This window comes from Syngnathus leptorhynchus, chromosome 17, assembly GCF_054491065.1.
Source record: "Syngnathus leptorhynchus isolate UIUO chromosome 17, UIUO_Slep, whole genome shotgun sequence".
Classification (NCBI taxonomy): Eukaryota; Metazoa; Chordata; class Actinopteri; order Syngnathiformes; family Syngnathidae; genus Syngnathus; species Syngnathus leptorhynchus.
This window is the reverse complement of record NC_141211.1, coordinates 6,139,911-6,157,821: the sequence shown is the minus strand read 5'-3', so window position 1 is coordinate 6,157,821 and position 17,911 is coordinate 6,139,911. Positions and strand designations below refer to the sequence as shown.

Sequence of the window (17,911 nt, the reverse complement as noted above, 5' to 3'; positions counted from 1 at the left end):
TTGGAGTGATGTGCTGTGATTATAAAATATGAAAACAAGGAAAACGCATCCAATCGCAGGAAAACATGTGCCGTGTTATGACGTCACAGCCATTGCTCTCGTTTGTCCCTAATAACATGCCGTAGCCACCCACAGAGACTTGAGGAGTTTTAGTGCGCAGCCAATCGTCGACGCAAAACAGCAAACGCTCGCTCAGTCTGTACTGCACATAGCGAGGCTTGGAGTGGGAGGGGGCGCTTGGAAGCAAAACATGGCGAAATAACAAGTTTGCTCGTCAGATGCCGTTTTGAGGCTGGGCGCGATATACCGCAGTGTTGGATTTACAACTCCCGAGTGCTCCAATCTGGATGGTGGACACGGACGCGACGCGCAACTTTAAAGAGTCGAGGCCCCGGTTTAGATTAAGTGTTGCGGGGGTTCGTCCAGAACACACCGCCCGCCCGACTGTGTTTTTTTTCCGGAAAGGTTGGCATCGCTGGGCGCGACTGTCAACATAGAAAATGAAAGAAGAAGCAAAAGTTTATTGCAGACGAGACTGTTTAGCCTGATGTTTTAGCCGCATTAGCTAACCAGTCAAAGATCCTTTGATTGCGCCCACCTGTCTCTTCGCAACGCCGAATTTGGGATTATTTCGGAAGTTTAACAACCGCGGACCCATTCGAAAGACTCTTGTAACAATACATTCGGGGATAGTTACTTAAAATATTAGTGCCAGTTTGATAGGCGGTTCTGGTGCGGTGCTGAAGGAACGGGCGCCATCACGTTGCGTTCGTTTGGGGGAAAAACAACATTGCGTATTTGGGCTTTTTCTTTCTTTTCTTTTTTAAATTCCGTTAATACATTTTTGCCATTTTTCGGAATTCCTCCCATGACACCGCAGCTGGTTTGTTATTCGTAATCGTCGAAGACATCTTGTTGAAATGAACGCAGCAAGGTGTTCAACAGTGGAGGTGCACTGCTTGGAAAAGCTGCCAGTTCGTCGAAGGACGCCAGTGGCGGAATTAGAGTAAAAGTTTGTATTAATAAGCATCTTTTAAATCGGTCGTGCTATTATTTCATTCCTCAAGACGAGATTTCGAGAGTTGACGCGATCTAACCAACTGGGAGCTCGAAACTGCGACGTGTTAGCTCATCTGAGTGCTGCAACAATTTTCGCAAACTGGACTGTCTATTGCGGCCATTTAAGATCACCAACGGTGCCACCTTCATACCTTCAAAGTGCTCCTTGTGAAAAATCTGGCTAACTTGACAAGCTAACGTTGCAAGTTTCTCCAGCCATGTCTGAAAACGCCCCCACGCGAAGCCTGGATGACATCGACCTGGCAGCTCTGAGGGTGAGTACACAAGTATTGAACTGTTGGTGCTCGAAGAGTCCTGCATACTTAAATCCATGTTTGGTTTGTCTTCGTGTTTCCTCATATTCTGGCTAAGTAAGGTACCAAATGTAGGACAGCTGGTTTGATGCAACTTGTCTTCCATGTCTAAATGGACTCCTGTGGTTAGTGAGGAAGCAGCAGTAAGGGTTTGGGTGGACTGGAGCAGGATTTTGAAAATAGTCTTTGACCCTCATTATGGTGCAACCATGTTGTTACACAAGCATGCTTTTATTTCAAAGGATTGAGTTTCCCATCCCAACAGGATGCATGTGATGCCCAAGTGTTGCCTGCCCAAAAGTGTTTGGCAGACTGGACCAGAAATGTCATTCTCTCCTCGAAAGGAAAAAAAAAAAATGTTGTCAACTTGACTTGAATCACATTAACAATGCCTAAAACCATCTGAAGTTGTGCATCCCTTAGTATCGTCAGGACCAACTACTTAAACCTTCTGGCCACCCCTATGAGGTGTTGTCACCCCATGGAAAAATTACTGGCTACGCCCCTGAATATGCCAAAGTGATCAGTAATGCATTTTTATTTATTTTTTTTCATGATTCTGGCAAGCTCCCTTGTAACTCTCACCAGCAGAAATCTATTGGATTTAACGCTTCCCTGCATTTTTGCAGTCATTGCCCACAATTTGTTTTGCAGTGTCTGTGCTTCCGGCGCTGCTCCTTGAGCAGAACTGTACCCCTCCTCTTCTATCACTCCGTTCCTCTCATCCTACTCTCTGTGCTGGACGTGGGTGACTGGCGCCTTTGCCTTTGTCCACCCACTCAATCATTACATTATTTTCTTCTATGTCTCTCTCTCTCCTGTACCTACTATGGTTCCTCTTGTTTAGTCTACATTGTACCTACCATATTTTTATCAGTCAGGAATGTTTGTTTGAGTTATATCCTGCTATCTATCCAAGTATGTGTACAATTTCTTTTACTTTCCTGCCTCAAAGGAATTTCTCCCTGTGTTGTTGGAGGCAGAAACCCCGTCATTGGAAACGGATGAAAGCAGGACGGGTCATGCTTTACATTCTAAAACCCTCAGCAGCAGTCTCACCCACACATTTTAACGCCATATTGAAATAGCATGAAGGCGAATGTGCTTGTCACTTTCCTCCGTTTCCCTCGGGAGGGAGTTGGGCATTGAATTCAGAGCAGCATAGTCATTAGTGGCACTGAAATTTGTGGTCAGCAACTTTAAGTGCCCAAATCAAGGAAATCACAAGTGGCCATGTTAGCATCCGTATTTGTGCTGTCACTATGTTCGTATATGTGCTGGCACTGCTGTACTCTATATAAAGCTCGTGTGATTTTGTTTTATTTTTTTTGTCGTTGGGTGCCAAGAAAATTGAGATCAGGCGATTTGAATGCAAATTATATGCACTGTGAATTTCAAGACACACATTTCAAATTATTTGGCCAAGTGCTAATGCTGAAGAGTTATTTTTTTTCCCCTCAAATTAAGTTTTTACAGAGAAAGAAGTGTTTGCTTTAGAGTTACAATTGAACCTCAGCCTGTTAGGCGAGAGATACTTGACCTATTAAAGAAAAGGTGACTAGCAACAAATGGACCAACGTTTTCTTGTTGGAGACAATTTGAAATGGCTCATTTTCAGGAATAGGCAAATCACAAAAGATGCCCTTGGTTGTTTAATTTCACACTCAATGGTTTGGCAAGCACTCTAGAGACCCAACTATTTGTTGACAAGCAATTATAAATCCAATTTTGCACAATAATGCCATGTTTAATAAAACAGGCACTCTAAAATTGAATGCAAAATAATCAATAGAATTGTGCAGGTTTTAATTTGTGACTTGGATGGTTCAATCACATTTCATTTTTTTTTTTTATTTTATTTTTTTTTATATCTGTTGAATAAAATTTTATCTCAACAAATCCAGTCAATAAAAAATGTCTGTGATTACATGCTATGGTGACAAATATTAAATACATTTAATCCAATGGTTACTGCTGAGAATTTTGCACCGATGGAAAATGTGTGTGTCTGTTTCTTGATGTTTTTTTGAACGTGCATTCCCGCAGGATCCTGCTGGAATCTTTGAGCTGGTTGAGGTGGTCGGCAATGGGACATATGGGCAAGTATACAAGGTGAGATATGACGTAAAAAAAACATTATTATCACGAGTACAATAAAAAGAACCCAATTCCCCATTCTTGCTCCCACCCTGCATCAATATTTGCGATAAAGTTTCTTGTATTCTGGCTCTGTAAAATGTAAGCCCTCATTGTGTAATGTAAAATTGCCTTTGGCACTAAGCTACTATACTCGCTGATAAAGCGCAATTACTTCCACGGTGATTTATTTGCTATGACTTGCTATTTGCCATGTTTGATGTTTCGTATCATCTTATCGTGTTGTTCAAATCAGGGCCGCCATGTTAAGACGGGCCAGCTCGCGGCCATCAAGGTGATGGATGTTACGGAGGAGGAAGAGGAGGAGATCAAAGCTGAAATCAACATGCTGAAAAAATACAGTCACCACCGCAACATAGCCACGTATTACGGTGCCTTCGTCAAGAAGAGTCCACCAGGACACGATGACCAGCTTTGGGTCTGTTGTTTATGACTTGCACAGCCGTGACATCGGGGGGAGCTCGCTAAAAAAAGATTTGTATACATTTGCAGTTGGTGATGGAGTTCTGCGGCGCCGGCTCGGTGACCGACTTGGTGAAAAACACAAAGGGCAGCTCTCTGAAGGAGGACTGGATCGCGTACATCTGCAGAGAAATCCTAAGGGTGAGAAATAACAAGCACACCGGTCAAGCCCTTCCAAACAGGCGTGGGAACCGGAGACTGACTTTGACACCATCCAGCGTTATGAAGTGTGTTTTTCCGTCCCAGACTTTAACTGATATTTTGTGCTCTTCCTATTTGTTTATGCCCCAGGGCCTTTCCCACCTGCACACCCACAAAGTCATCCATAGAGACATCAAGGGCCAGAATGTTCTTCTCACAGAGAATGCAGAGGTCAAACTCGGTATGCTTGAAAGTGCTTGCCAAATTATGCATGTAGGATTTAATTTGCAATAAAAGAGGGGGTGACTAATGCAGTGGTAGTTTCTGAAAATGTCTTTGACGCTTTAGGTAGCTGAACAAAAACAACTCTCTTAATAGTTTGTAACTGAACTGGGGAAATGCCTCACCCTTTGTGTCCAGTTGATTTTGGAGTCAGCGCTCAGTTAGACAGAACCGTGGGCCGTAGAAACACCTTCATCGGTACGCCTTACTGGATGGCGCCGGAGGTCATCGCCTGCGACGAGAACCCCGACTCCACCTACGACTACAGGGTAACAACAGCTGTGTACTATGTGCGCGCTTGCGTGACGACTTTAAGCCCAGGCTCAAGTGTCATCCTGGTTCTTTTCCAGAGCGACATCTGGTCCTTGGGAATCACCGCCATCGAAATGGCCGAAGGAGCGCCGCGTAAGTCTAAGTGAATTCTTTGATGGTCTTGCAGCCGCACTTGGCCTACGTGATGGAGTCGCGGGGAGCTCAGTCGTCTCTAAGCTCTCCCTCCATGAATGAGTCTAGCTCCGGCAGTTTTGTCGGTCTTCAGATGGACAGCTGACTCACTGTAATCAAGCGAGTGTAGTCGTGAGCTGGCACGCCACGCCGCCTGTGGAGGCTGATTGCACAGATCTCTTGCTAAGAGCTTGCTTGGGCATTTAATCACAGATCTGGTTAAAAACGCTTCATGTCCAATAGTCTTCACAGCAAGACTGATGAACCTCACTTGTCTTATTTTCAGGACGTGGTGCTTGATAAGATTTGAGCACAAACGTCAAAGCTGTGTATATATTTTTTCTCCACAGCTACGAGCGGCCTCGTAATAGCCTGGATACTGTACTGTGAAACTTAAAAGCTTACCAGTCAGGTTTAGCAAGCTACCTACCTACACCGGGAACAACATGACTCATGTTGCTTGCTCTTACATTCAGTATAACAATAAGCCCGAGGCTTATTGGGAAAGATTGGATAACACCAGCTTTGCCCATGTTGTAGGACACAAAGAATCTTTGCGTGTAATTTTTTTCTCAAGGCACTTTGTGGTGGAAAATGTGAAAAATCATATGATTAGCCTCCTCTTCATTTTCCATGGTAATTGATGATATTTTTGGGATTATGTAATTGTACATGCTAACACGTGTTTTGATTTGGTCTCTGTAGCACTGTGTGACATGCATCCAATGAGAGCCCTCTTCCTGATTCCCCGGAATCCCCCTCCTAAACTTAAATCCAAAAAGTGGTGAGTTAAATGCTCTCGGTGACCATTTTTAAAAATCTGCATATTGTACCAGACACCAGGAAGAATAAAAAAAAAAAAAAAGGTTTTCCAGCAGTATTTAGTGTCAGGGGCAATGCTATACTTTCAAATGAATCCCAATCTCTTAGCATTTTTCCCATTTCTCTCAGGTCCAAGAAATTCATTGACTTTATCGAGGCCTGCCTTGTGAAGACGTATCCCAGCCGACCATCCACCGAGCAACTGCTCAAGCACTCCTTCATCAGGGACCAGCCCACCGAGCGCCAGGTCCGGATTCAACTCAAAGACCACATTGACCGGACGCGCAAAAAAAGGGGAGAGAAAGGTCAGTTGAGGAACAACTGAGAATCATTGAGTCGACCTGACCGTGATATTGACAATCTTGGATCCTTGACCTTTATTCTGATTGTCATCACAGAGGAGACGGAGTACGAGTACAGCGGCAGTGATGAAGACGATGAGAATCGAAGCGATGACAGAGAGTCCAGGTATTGTTCAAGCATGCTGTGCAATAACAAAACACCGCTTGTCTCATTCCAATTTTCCTCCTTGATCACCAGCTCAATCCTCAATGTCCCCGGAGAGTCCACCCTCCGTCGGGACTTCCAGCGTCTCCAACAAGAGAACAAGGAGCGGTCGGAGGCTCACAAGAGACAGCAGGCCCAATTGGCCGCTCAGCGCCGGGACCCTGAGGAGCACAAGAGGCAATTGCTGCATGACAGACAGAAACGCATCGAGGAGCAAAAAGAGCAGCGGCGGCGACTGGAAGAGGTAAGCTCACCACATTTTGACCATCGCTGAAATGGATGCCCTAAATCTTCACTTTGCTGACTGCCACTTACAGCAATTGACCACACTGTAAATGAACACATTATGATTTCTGGTTAAAAACCAACGCAGTGGGGGTGAGCCTTTTGGTGTTCAACTGCCAACAGCAAACAATTTGGCGGCATCTAATTTCCCTCCAGTCAAAAATAAATCATTTTTTTAGCTTTCTAAGATGATGAATGCACTAGATGTCCTTTTGTGTGCATCTGCATGTGTGTATTTGACAGAATGACTCTGTCTCTATTTTGTTTTCCATTGCCTTTAGTTCTTTCCCTAACTCTGTGCAAAATATGTGGGTGGTTTCACTCATAAGACGGCAATCCATAATCAATTCTCTTGTGAAAACGTTGCCCCTGTCCTCATTTCTCTTTTTCCTGTTTCCCCCCCCCCCTCTCTCTGTCTCAGCAACAGAGAAAGGAGCGAGAGATGGTGAGGCAGCAAGAAAAAGGCCCCCATCGGAGACTTGACGATATGAGACGGGAGGAAGATAGAAGGCTGGCCGAAAGAGAGCAGGTAACCAACCACAGGGGAGAACCGCCACACTCCGCCAATTGAGGCCGACTGTGGGCGTGTCATGCAGCAACACTCTGCGAGTGGTGAAATTCCATGAGTAGGTTGCCATAGCAGCAAAGGTTCAAAATAGTGTATTTATTCAGGGATGAGTTCTGTGGGTGAGCTCTCTGTGTGTCGGTCTCTTCTTCTTTTTTTTTTTTTTTTTTTTTCTCCCCATTTCCTGTCTCCCATCTGAAATTGTCTGGTGTCAAATCACAATCACAAACCCGTCACGCTTATGTTCTGTTAGTGTGACTAATATCAATCAGTCTTTTGCTACTATCAGGTTCTCTCAGCATTGATCAAATATCGAATGCTTGCTTTGAGTTTTCTTGTTTGATTTGCCAAACGGCATTTTGTGTTGAAATTGTTGAATGGTTCCTGTTGTTTAGCGTATGCTTACATAACTGTTCTATGATTGCGTCCTCTCCCCCTCCTCTCATATTTGCCTTCTCCTTTTGCACCTTTTTTTCCTGTCCTCCCTTCTCCTTCGCCTCTCCTCAGGAGTTTATAAGACATAAGTTAGAAGAAGAGCAACGGCAGCTAGAAATCCTCCAGCAGCAGCTGCTTCAGGAGCAGGCATTGCTTATGGTAAATCGCCATGATTGGCTTCTCATTTTTAGGTTCAAGTGGACGACACACTCACTGGACACGTTATTAAGTTCACAGCGCTATTTTTTTTTTTTATGTACGTGCTGCATAAGACATTTGACTTTTAATCTTCGGTTCTCTCTGCAGCAAGCAAGAAGGCCGTTCTGCAGATTGTTAAAATATCTATCTCAAATGCATTCAGACTGACTATACAGTACATGCGAGGATGCTTGGCAAGTGACTCATGGTTGAATTTATTTTCATCCCTTCGAAATGACCGTCAAACATTTCAGTGACGCACGCAGCTTATAACTCACAATTAAAAAATCAAATAAAAATAAAAGACGTTTACTGACTTGCAGTTGAACCCTGCTTATTGCACCACGTGAAATGTGAAGCCAAAGAAACTTCTTTTGTCAGCTAGTCGGAAATGCGTTAAAGTCAGCCGTGGGTAGCTAAAAAATGTGAAACCTCTGCCATTCAATGTAATCAGTGCAATGCAATCACTCTCGTCTCAGCATGCTGACCGCAGTGTGTTTATTTGCTCAGGAGTACAAACGTAAGCAGCTGGAGGAGCAGCGTCAGTCGGAGCGGCTGCAGAGGCAGCTTCAACAGGAGCACGCTTACTTGGTGTCGCTGCAGCAACAGCAACAGGAAAGGAAGCCTCAACTCTACCACTACAACAAAAACTTAGAACCCAATAATAAACCCACATGGGCCCGTGAGGTACAGCGATTCCAAAACTACATGTGCCCGAAACCTGCTGTCGACCGCTACTCTCATCCTTCGCTCTCATTCTTGGCACCAGGTGGAGGAGCGAAGCAAGCTCAACAGACAGGGCTCTCCGAAAATCTGTACCACCGTCTCCGACACGGCCATCCAGTCACGCTCTGACTCAATCGGCCCGTCAGGAGCGGCCCAGTCTGCTCAGACGCCCCCCATGCAGAGGCCCGTTGAACCTCAAGGGGGGCAGGGCAAGGTTGGTGATAGCGATTTATTTGTTAAGGCGAGAGCTTTCTTCATCTGTCTGAAACTACTTTACACTTCATCTGCTGCCTTTTAACGCCAACCTTTTCCTTCTTCCCCTCACATCTTTGGCCTTTTAACTGGGATTGCACTCTTTTTCTGGGCCTACTCCATCATCCTGTGCTCCTACTGCCACCCAAAAGTTGCAGATGGCTCACTTGGTTCCACTAAAGCCTTACGCCGCCCCCGTCCCACGCTCCCAGTCTCTCTGCGACCAGCCTACTAAGACCATGTCCGCATTCCCTACCCAGGACCCCACCCTCGCCCCCACGCCCCGACCCATACACTCCAGAGAGCTTGTGCGTCAGAACTCAGACCCTACGTCTGAGACCCCCGGGCCACTGATGCACCAAATCAGGGAGGATCATGGGCCCTGGATCCGCTTGCCAGATGTGGAACTCCCACCCAAGGTGAGATGGATTGACTGCAGTGGACTCTGGACTAACAATGAAGGCTGTAATTCAGTGTGATATCGTATCTTGCAAAATTCTGATGAATTTCAATCCTCAGATTCCCCAGAGAACAGCATCGATTGCAACAGCTCTCAACACCAACCTGACTTCTGGCATCAGGCATCCAGTGAGAGCCAGGTAGCAAATTATTCTAAATTTTAACATTTAAAGAGCTACAAAAAAAGAATCCAATCACTTTTCTTTCGCCACTTTTATACCCCGTGTGGTCATCCGATCTATTTCGAGTTCTTGACTATGTCTCATCATTCACGCATAAAAAAAAAAAAAAAAGTAATTTCTTTTGCGAGATTTTATGGACGTGTGAGACGAATGATTTCGTCTGCGCAGTAATCCGGATCTCAGCCGAAACGATCGCTGGGAGAGAGGCGATAATCTTGGCATCATATCTGATCTGCCACAGACCGGCTCGTTGGAAAGGCATCGCATCCTCAGTGAGTCCTTCTGTCCCCCAAGACCATCTGTACTTCCTCAAGTGGGAACCGTTTGACCCACTGTCGTTTTCAGGTTCCTCCAAGATGGAGTCGCCCATTCTATCCCAGGATAGTCGTCACAAACCGGGGGAGTCTCGCACCTCTTCTCGCCCAGGGCGTCCTGCCGTAAGTCAGACCTTGTCGTCCGCTACTGTTTTGGCGCCAGCAAAATACTTCTTAAATTTTGCTATTAAAAAGAAATTCATACATGTCTTCAGTTTGATCACATTTGCGCTGAATATTAACACTTAATCGGTCATTTTCTCCTAACCTAAACGTTCCTTTTTGACTTGTTCCCCATCATGCTGTACCTCTTCCCTAAATCCGTGTTGACAATTGTAGAGTTACAAGAGAGCTATAGGAGAGGTTAGTAGCGAGTGTGTACGCATGTTCTGTGTTTTCATTCATCTGCATTCACTAGTTGCCAAAGCCCGAGTTGCATCTTTGGTCACACAAAGGATTTTTTATTTTTTTTTTGTGTTGGATTATTGTTATGCTGAAAGTTTGAAATTAAAGACCTTGAACATCATCATAAAATATCAGGGGAGCTTCATTTTTTGTTGTCATGTGCATTCATCCGTTATTTCTGCATACAAATGAATTGTGATATACATTGCAGGATCACGGCCTCTTTGCCAAAGAGCGTGCTGAAGAACAACCCAGGCCTCCAGTCAAGGCCAATGATTACTCCTCCTCCTCAGAGAGTAGTGAGAGTAGTGAGGAGAGCGAAAACGGAGAGGGAGTTGAAGAGGACGAAAGTCCATCTGATCGGTAATAATGTCATTACATAGGCGGCGGGGAAAATGGAGGCGGGAAAAAAAAAAAAGAGTGAAACCCTCTTTTGATTTCAGCCGCAGGGACGCAGACACGGATTCGGTCAACACCATGGTGGTTCATGAAGATGAAGGCGAGGAGGCAGAAGGAGAGCAAGCTGGAGGTTATGGAGATCAGACCATGTTGGTACAAAGGGTGAGGTCATTTTGGATGTGTAATGAATCTGGAAATGCAAAGTGAGCGAGATAAAATAGTCCATGGGATTCACATCAAACACAAGACGTGTTTGATGACATGGGCCGTTTGATGGAAATGTAAAACGGGGTAGGCAGAAACCATGGTAGCATTTAACAGCCTTTTTGCGTGTCACAGAATTAAAACGCCTCACACGTCAACATTGACCACGCAAGCTACCTCGTGTCGCTGCTCCACTATAAATAATTCAAAATAATATCCCCAAAAAGTATCGGGGAATAAAATTGCACAGAAGGACATATGAAAATGATCATTTAGAAAAATAGGCGCTTGGTGTGCATGAAAAAATGAGAGCACATACAAATGTTTATGTATATCTTTGTGCACAATATTATGTAATTCCACATGTATTGTTTTGTATAAAAATGTGTGTACATTTTTTTTGGTATCTGAAAGACCCCTGAGAAGCGGAGCCACAATGGCTACACTAACTTGCCAGATGTGGTGCAGCCTTCCCACTCCCCCACTGATTCCGCCACTCACTCCTCCCCTGGGAAGGACTCTGTGTATGATGTAAGAGAGACGCAAAGTATTTCTTTTTCCACGTTAACTTTCTGCTTCACATAGAACGTGTCATTTAACGACACAGAGTTTGGTGATTCGAACTATTTTGATGTTCTCAATAGAAACGTTATGCAAATTGTGCTTCTCCATTCTTTCTTCTCCACCAGTATCAGTCCAGATGTTTGGTCAAGGCACCTGGCAAGTCCTCCTTCACCACCTTTGTGGATCTCGGAATGTACCAGACACCGGGAGGTACCGGGGATAACATTTCTGTTACAAGTGAGTCAGAAGGTTTTAGGTTGCGCTACCATTGAAATGATTTATTATTGGAGCGTTATTTGCCAAATACTTAATCAAATCCTCCTCATCATGTTATAGGCTCAAGGTTTGAACAGCTGAAGATGGAGGTGAGGAAGGGTTCCATGGTGAACGTGAATCCCACCAACACTCGTCCCCCTACTGACACACCTGAGATCCGAAAGTACAAGAAGAGGTTCAACTCTGAGATCCTGTGTGCGGCGCTTTGGGGTGAGGAGGATACCCCAAACACTGATAATGCCGTTATGGATTATCCAGAAGAGAAAATCTTGTGCAAATCGTTGCTCAGAAAGACTCCATGAGACATTAAAGGGCATCCGCTTGTATTATCAAAGAATTTTTATTCAAATCTATTCAAGCTCCTTTGACCTTTTCCTAAAAAGCTGTTTAGCATAAGTAGCATCTCTCCCGGCGACACCTGATTAAGCGTTCTCATGTTTTGATACAGTATCTGCAGATGGGGATGAATCCAAAGATTTTTTTTTGATAGTAACTGAACATAATGTGTCTCTGGAGGTGTGAACCTGTTGGTGGGGACAGAGAATGGTTTAAAGTTGCTGGACCGCAGTGGACAGGGCAAAGTTTATCCACTCATCAACTCGCGCCGGTTCCAGCAGATGGATGTTTTGGAGGGCCTCAATCTGCTCATCACCATTTCAGGTCAGTATCGCTGCTCATGGAATTTGGTCGTGACCAGTTAGTCGTTGTGCGTCGGTTATGTTGTCCAATTGGACATCAAAATAAAAGGCATTCAACAGTCCAACTCCTACTGTTCCTCTGAAGGCAAGAAAAACAAGGTGCGTGTCTACTACCTGGCCTGGCTGAGGAATAAGATCCTCCACAATGACCCCGAAGTGGAGAAGAAACAAGGCTGGACCACTGTGGGCGAGATGGAGGGCTGCGTGCACTACAAAGTTGGTGAGTGGCAGACTTATTATTGCTTGTGACAAATGCGCTTGGCCGGTTGAATTATTGATAGGAAGTACGCCGTATCACGTGTCCTCGTGATTGTCCCTTCTAGTGAAATACGAGAGGATAAAGTTCCTTGTGATTGCTTTGAAGAATGCCGTGGAAGTGTACGCTTGGGCGCCCAAGCCTTATCACAAATTCATGGCCTTCAAGGTAGTACGAGCAAGTCGCTCAAGTATTTAAGATATCTTTTTGTCATGTGTATTTATTTCTGGCAAACCGCCTTCTCCCCTTAACCAGTCCTTTGCAGACCTGCCACACAGGCCAGTCCTTGTGGACCTGACAGTGGAGGAGGGTCAGAGGTTAAAGGTCATCTACGGCTCCTGTGCAGGCTTCCACGCCATCGACGTGGACTCCGGAAACAACTATGACATTTACATCCCCGTCCATGTAAGTTGTGCAGTGTTTTGAGATGCGCCGTGCCGTGAGATTTGACTTTGCTCCCTCAAACAGATCCAGAGCCACGTGACGCCGCACGCCATCGTGTTCCTACCCAGTTCCGACGGCATGGAGATGCTTCTGTGCTACGAGGATGAGGGCGTCTATGTCAACACGTATGGTCGCATCATCAAGGATGTGGTCCTGCAGTGGGGCGAAATGCCGACATCTGTCGGTACGGGATCAAAATAGACTCACCAGCCGGAATCCGACGGGTTATTAACTCTGTGTTGCCATTTTTGTTTGCAGCTCACATCTGCTCCAATCAGATCATGGGCTGGGGAGAGAAAGCCATTGAGATTCGCTCAGTGGAGACTGGCCACTTGGATGGCGTCTTCATGCACAAGAGAGCTCAGAGGCTTAAGTTCCTGTGTGAGAGGAACGACAAGGCAAGAAAAGAAAAAAAATTAGTGGTGGGATGTAACAAGATACAAACATTTGTTCCTGCAGATAAAAAAAAAAAGAAAATCAGCTGTGGAATTTAATTTTTTTGTGAGTCATTTCACATTAGTGAAGCTAGGGGGTGCATTTTAACAGGATGTCCGCTAGAGGGCGTGCTACTGATTGTCCAATTCAAACCATTCTGTTACGTCTCAGTATGCAAGTTAATAAGAGTGAGTTTAGAACGAGTAAAAAAAGGAATATGGGAAACTTGTTTGTGCATTTATTTTTTTGCATTTTATCAAGTTATCAGCAGAGGCAAAAAACTGACTTCATTGATGAAGTTTATTTCAATGGGGCTTTGTTACACAAGCATCTGTACTTGTACTTGAGAATGAAGTGAGAGTGACAACACCAACAAAAGATTTCCTTCACCTCACTTCCTTTTCTCTCTTCGTGTCCTCAGGTGTTCTTTGCCTCAGTGCGGTCGGGAGGCAGCAGCCAGGTGTACTTCATGACCTTGAACAGAAACTGCATCATGAACTGGTGAAGGATGAGCAGCTTCGCTCTGGGCGGAGCCAGCAGGATCTGGAAATGGAAGCGCATCTGACATTCTCTTACACACACAGGCGAGCATGCTCATTCGCATTCGTTTTTATATACACGTACGCACGCAGACACACTGATAACTCGCGGAAAAAAAAGAAAAAACGCACGTGCGCTCTGATTAAAAATTCTCAAAAGCAGTCAGATTAAAAATTCTCAAAAGCAGTCTTTAAATTTTTTCAGATCAGCTTCATGGCCTCAATAATAATAATTTCTCACTGTACCCATTACAAAAATTCACTGATGATGTTTATAGCATTTATTTGTTTGTACTGTTTTGATTCTTGTCCTGACTTCCCTTAATCGGTGGAGTATCGGCAACTGCTTAGTTTCTCATTGTGAAGTACTGTACTGTAAATTCCCGGATGGCTCGCCAGGTGCAGAAGGCGTTATTTACCAACACTGTATGTTCAAGTTGAGCTGTAAATAGCACAAATCAATCTGCGGGTCTCTTCCGGTTTAGTCGTCATTAGTTGAGCTGCAGACTCAGAGGATGCCGGCACACCCATCTGCTGTGGCTTACGGCTCCCAAATTTCATAGAGGCTTAAAGGGAAAATTTGGGCCAACTCATCCAAAGTTAGAGCAAATCTGGCATTCCCGCTTTTGCGCGTGTCTCAATCACTGCAGATCAATTCGAAAAGTGATCATAACTGAGCAGTACTCTGCGGCAGACAGTACTGTGAAAATGTCTTTGGTTGCTCTTTTGTTTCTTTTCTTCGGCCGAGGCAAACAAATCAGTCTCGTCAAACTTGTACCTACCATTTTTCAGAGATTTACAACAAATTTGATATTTATCTGTAGTGATTTTGAATTACTGGTATTCTTGATTTTTGCTCTACTGTAATTCTATTTCAGTGTTGTGCAGCCATTGTTTGAGGAGAGTGTATTAGCGTATGTGGCTGATTGTGTTAAAAGGGGCGCAGCGGGCTCTTCTACTCTAAAATTCTCAAGTCGTCGCGTGGGTCTGTTATGAGCCGCAGCGCGCCGCGGCTAATATTTGTTCTGAGCTGATAGAAAGCCGACATTTTAGCGTTAGAACCGAGAATGGATTTCTTTGTGTGCATGGCTGAAGGTCATGATACTGTATACACTGCTACATGGGGGATCATGAATACAGGCCAAAGGAAGTGATATTGCTAAGTTGAGAAGACTCTTTACCCCCAAGATTACAAAAACGGTCTTCTCCATTATGCGTACGGTGACACTGGTTTGCAATAGAAATACTGCAGGAGCCTTTGACAGCAGGGATTTGTTAGCGTCGGAAAGATGGCGTTGTCGCGCTACGGCACATTGTGTGCTCACGAGATGTTGATGTATCGTCAAGCCAAAAGTGATAGATATACAAATATATATCAATGTACAATAGCTCGAGCGGAAACTCGAGCGTGCATGTAAGCCATTGAAGTATAATAGTGTATCGAAGTTGTTTTCCCCCCCCTTTTTTTTTTGTTTTTTTTTTGAAGATTGTCTTTCTTAATTATAGTTGTGTGCCATGGCCTACATTTCACATTGGTTTGTTGCCATGTGTGATTTCTGCGGTTATTTTACCAACCTGCCATGTTTACAGTTTAAGCAGTGCCTTGGAGTTGGGACGACAATGATAGAAGCTATTATACAGTAGGTTGGGTTTAAGCCTCGACCCCCAAGTCGCTTATTAATCGCGGAGCAAGAGGTGTAATTTCGACCCTCGTATTATTGATTGTTATCTGCCCCTTAAAGTGCACTTAAATTGTTGAAATGCGTATTGACATGCACATAAACGAGACGATTCAATGAGTATTAATTCAAACATCGGCAATAACGAAGAGTTAAATGTCCAGCCGTGTAAGGCTAAAAAGTTTTTTGGGGGGGGGAAAAGTCCAGACGCGAGTGTGAACCGGCATAGCGAAAAGCCATACTTGTGAATTTTGTCTAGTGACGTCCGCTCGTAAATTGTCGCAGCAAATATGAAGTCGACGCTTTACTCTTCAATGTTGCTAATGTAACGTAGTCATGGGGAAAGTAGCCTGACTATATTTAGAGAAGTCTATTTTATAACAATAAAAATGTATTATGTAAAATTAGTCTGAGACATTACAGTGAATGTACTTCTAAGAGATTTGTATTTCTATAAAAAATGTGTGCCGCTCTATTAGTCAAAGCACAATGTGTAACGGTCTATTTTCTCAGTTGGTCGTCAGGTAGGAGACAAGCGAGTCATCACGTGTTTGAATGTTTTGCTGGGCCCATCTGCTAATATGCTCAGGCGGTGACGGGACTTTGAGTGCATAGACATGACACCTTTGGCCGGGTCAGTTGAAGGCTTTTGGTTTTGAAGTTGAAAAAAATGTGAACATGAAAAAAACAAAAAAATCCATTTTTTTGATTGAGCTTCATTCCCGAATGAAAACACTGTCGCGTAACGTATCTGCTTCAATGCACAAACAACCGCAGGTGACACTTTTCATATCAAGCACACAAAAGCTGCACTACAAAAGAAATCCAGGCTGTTAAGTTCTTCCATTGTGGTTTAGAGACTTTAGTGGGCAGAATTTAAGTCACTTTTTTTTTTAAACTAACAATTAGTGCATTTCTAACCGATTTTTTTTCTTCATAGATTCTCATCAGATGCTAATGCAAAGTTAGTTTACAGTTTCATTTGATTATTTAAAGTGAAACCTGAATGTTTTCAATCATTCATTTCCCAAAGAAAAAAATCTAGCTTCATTTTGATTATTCTATTGAAAGTATGATATATATTTTTAAAATGTTCATTTTTTTGCTTTAGTGAAACTGGTTGGTCATGTTGCTTCAGTTTCATTCCAAGAGCCTCCAAAGCCTCACATCGGAGGGTGACAATGAGACGGTCGGTCGGTCGGTCGGGATGCCCTAAAGTGTGTGAGGAAAAAAGCAATACAAGCATTTGATTGATTCATCCCAGTTTGGCTTCAGTTCATTTTGGCAGCCAAAACGTTGGCTGCTTGGTGAGTCACATTTTGCCTTTTGGTTTGCTTTACAGGACTTTTTTTTTGTTGGGGGGGGGGCGGCGATTCTGGCTTTTCTGTGTTAGCTTTTCACAATCAGTAACTGTGATGCTCAATCTTGAACAAAATCCCACAATTGCCTTTATGAATTAAACGTAATAGAGAAGTGGATGAAGGCATCGACTGTACAGGAGCTTGTGAAGCAAATCAATAACAGTACAGCCCAAAAACTCGAGACTTTTAAACATTAGACACAAATGTTTTTTTTCGGTAAACATTGCAGTGTTTTAGTTTGCAGGTGTTTCTTATTTGTGTGAAGAGTGTATTTCATAAGCTCTTTAAAACTTTAAAAAGATTGTGTTCATGTCTGATACAGAATAAAAATCTCTTCATCTCACATTTGTCTCATTTTATTGAACTGTACTCTTTACGGAAACGTATTTGTTTTGTCGTGCTTTCGATTCACTCGATCTGCAATTCCCAACCAGTGTGGTCGTGTCTCCAATATCACTTAATTGCTTTCATCATTCATTTACTGCAATTAATGAATCTATGTTCATCTATGGCAGCAACTAACTGTGACAGACAAATAATTGTTTGTTCTTCTTCTAGATGGCAGAAGGTTCAATTTGCCTGCGTTGAAACAAGTTTTTTGAAGATTTGTGCTTTTGGCTGACTGAAGGTTGGGAAACACTGACCTAAAATGTACAGCTGTGATTCTACTTTGGGCTCCCTCTCGGGTATGTGAACAAAGAAGTACTGTCCAAATACGGTTCAGTTGTATTTATCTTAGAATTTACTCACAATGCACGTTAATGGAAATATCAAAAGTACTTTTTAAAATGATCTAAGAGTACTGGTAGTTGAAACTGCATGTTACAGTGTCTTATTAAATAGATTTTTTTGGGGGGAATAAAATCCCATTCTTGCTTTTGACAATGGGATTAAACCACTAGAGACCGGGTTGATCATTTGTAGCAGAGTGCATTGTCGTATTCCGCCACAAGGTGGCACTACAATCCACCGTGTTGATAAAGTACCACTGCTTAGATTCGAGATGCGTTGAGGCAAATTCTATGCTTTTAGTTTAAAAATAAAAAA

At 43.7% G+C, this 17,911-nt stretch overlaps 1 protein-coding gene across 4 annotated transcripts; it reads left to right on the top strand.

Annotated features, from left to right (window-relative positions):
- The first annotated feature begins 130 nt into the window (after positions 1–130).
- mink1 (misshapen-like kinase 1) lies at positions 131–17,207 on the top strand. Of its 4 annotated transcripts, XM_085936466.1 has the most exons (31): positions 132–1,334; positions 3,420–3,485; positions 3,766–3,948; positions 4,023–4,133; positions 4,284–4,374; positions 4,554–4,684; positions 4,766–4,820; positions 5,565–5,643; positions 5,811–5,986; positions 6,080–6,149; positions 6,222–6,432; positions 6,895–7,002; positions 7,546–7,632; positions 8,182–8,358; positions 8,441–8,611; positions 8,802–9,068; positions 9,169–9,248; positions 9,459–9,562; positions 9,636–9,727; positions 10,221–10,372; positions 10,453–10,570; positions 11,027–11,143; positions 11,302–11,413; positions 11,513–11,662; positions 11,969–12,112; positions 12,236–12,370; positions 12,474–12,574; positions 12,662–12,811; positions 12,875–13,034; positions 13,109–13,248; positions 13,707–17,207. In XM_085936466.1, the coding sequence occupies exons 1-31, from the start codon at positions 1,278–1,280 to the stop codon at positions 13,788–13,790; spliced, it is 3,879 nt and encodes a 1,292-aa protein (XP_085792592.1). In that variant the 5' UTR covers positions 132–1,277; the 3' UTR covers positions 13,791–17,207. The 4 variants fall into 4 exon arrangements, with proteins under 4 accessions (XP_085792590.1, XP_085792592.1, XP_085792591.1 ...); XM_085936465.1 differs by having other exon boundaries at positions 6,080–6,432; XM_085936467.1 differs by lacking the exon at positions 7,546–7,632 and having other exon boundaries at positions 133–1,334.
- The last annotated feature ends 704 nt before the right edge of the window (positions 17,208–17,911 follow it).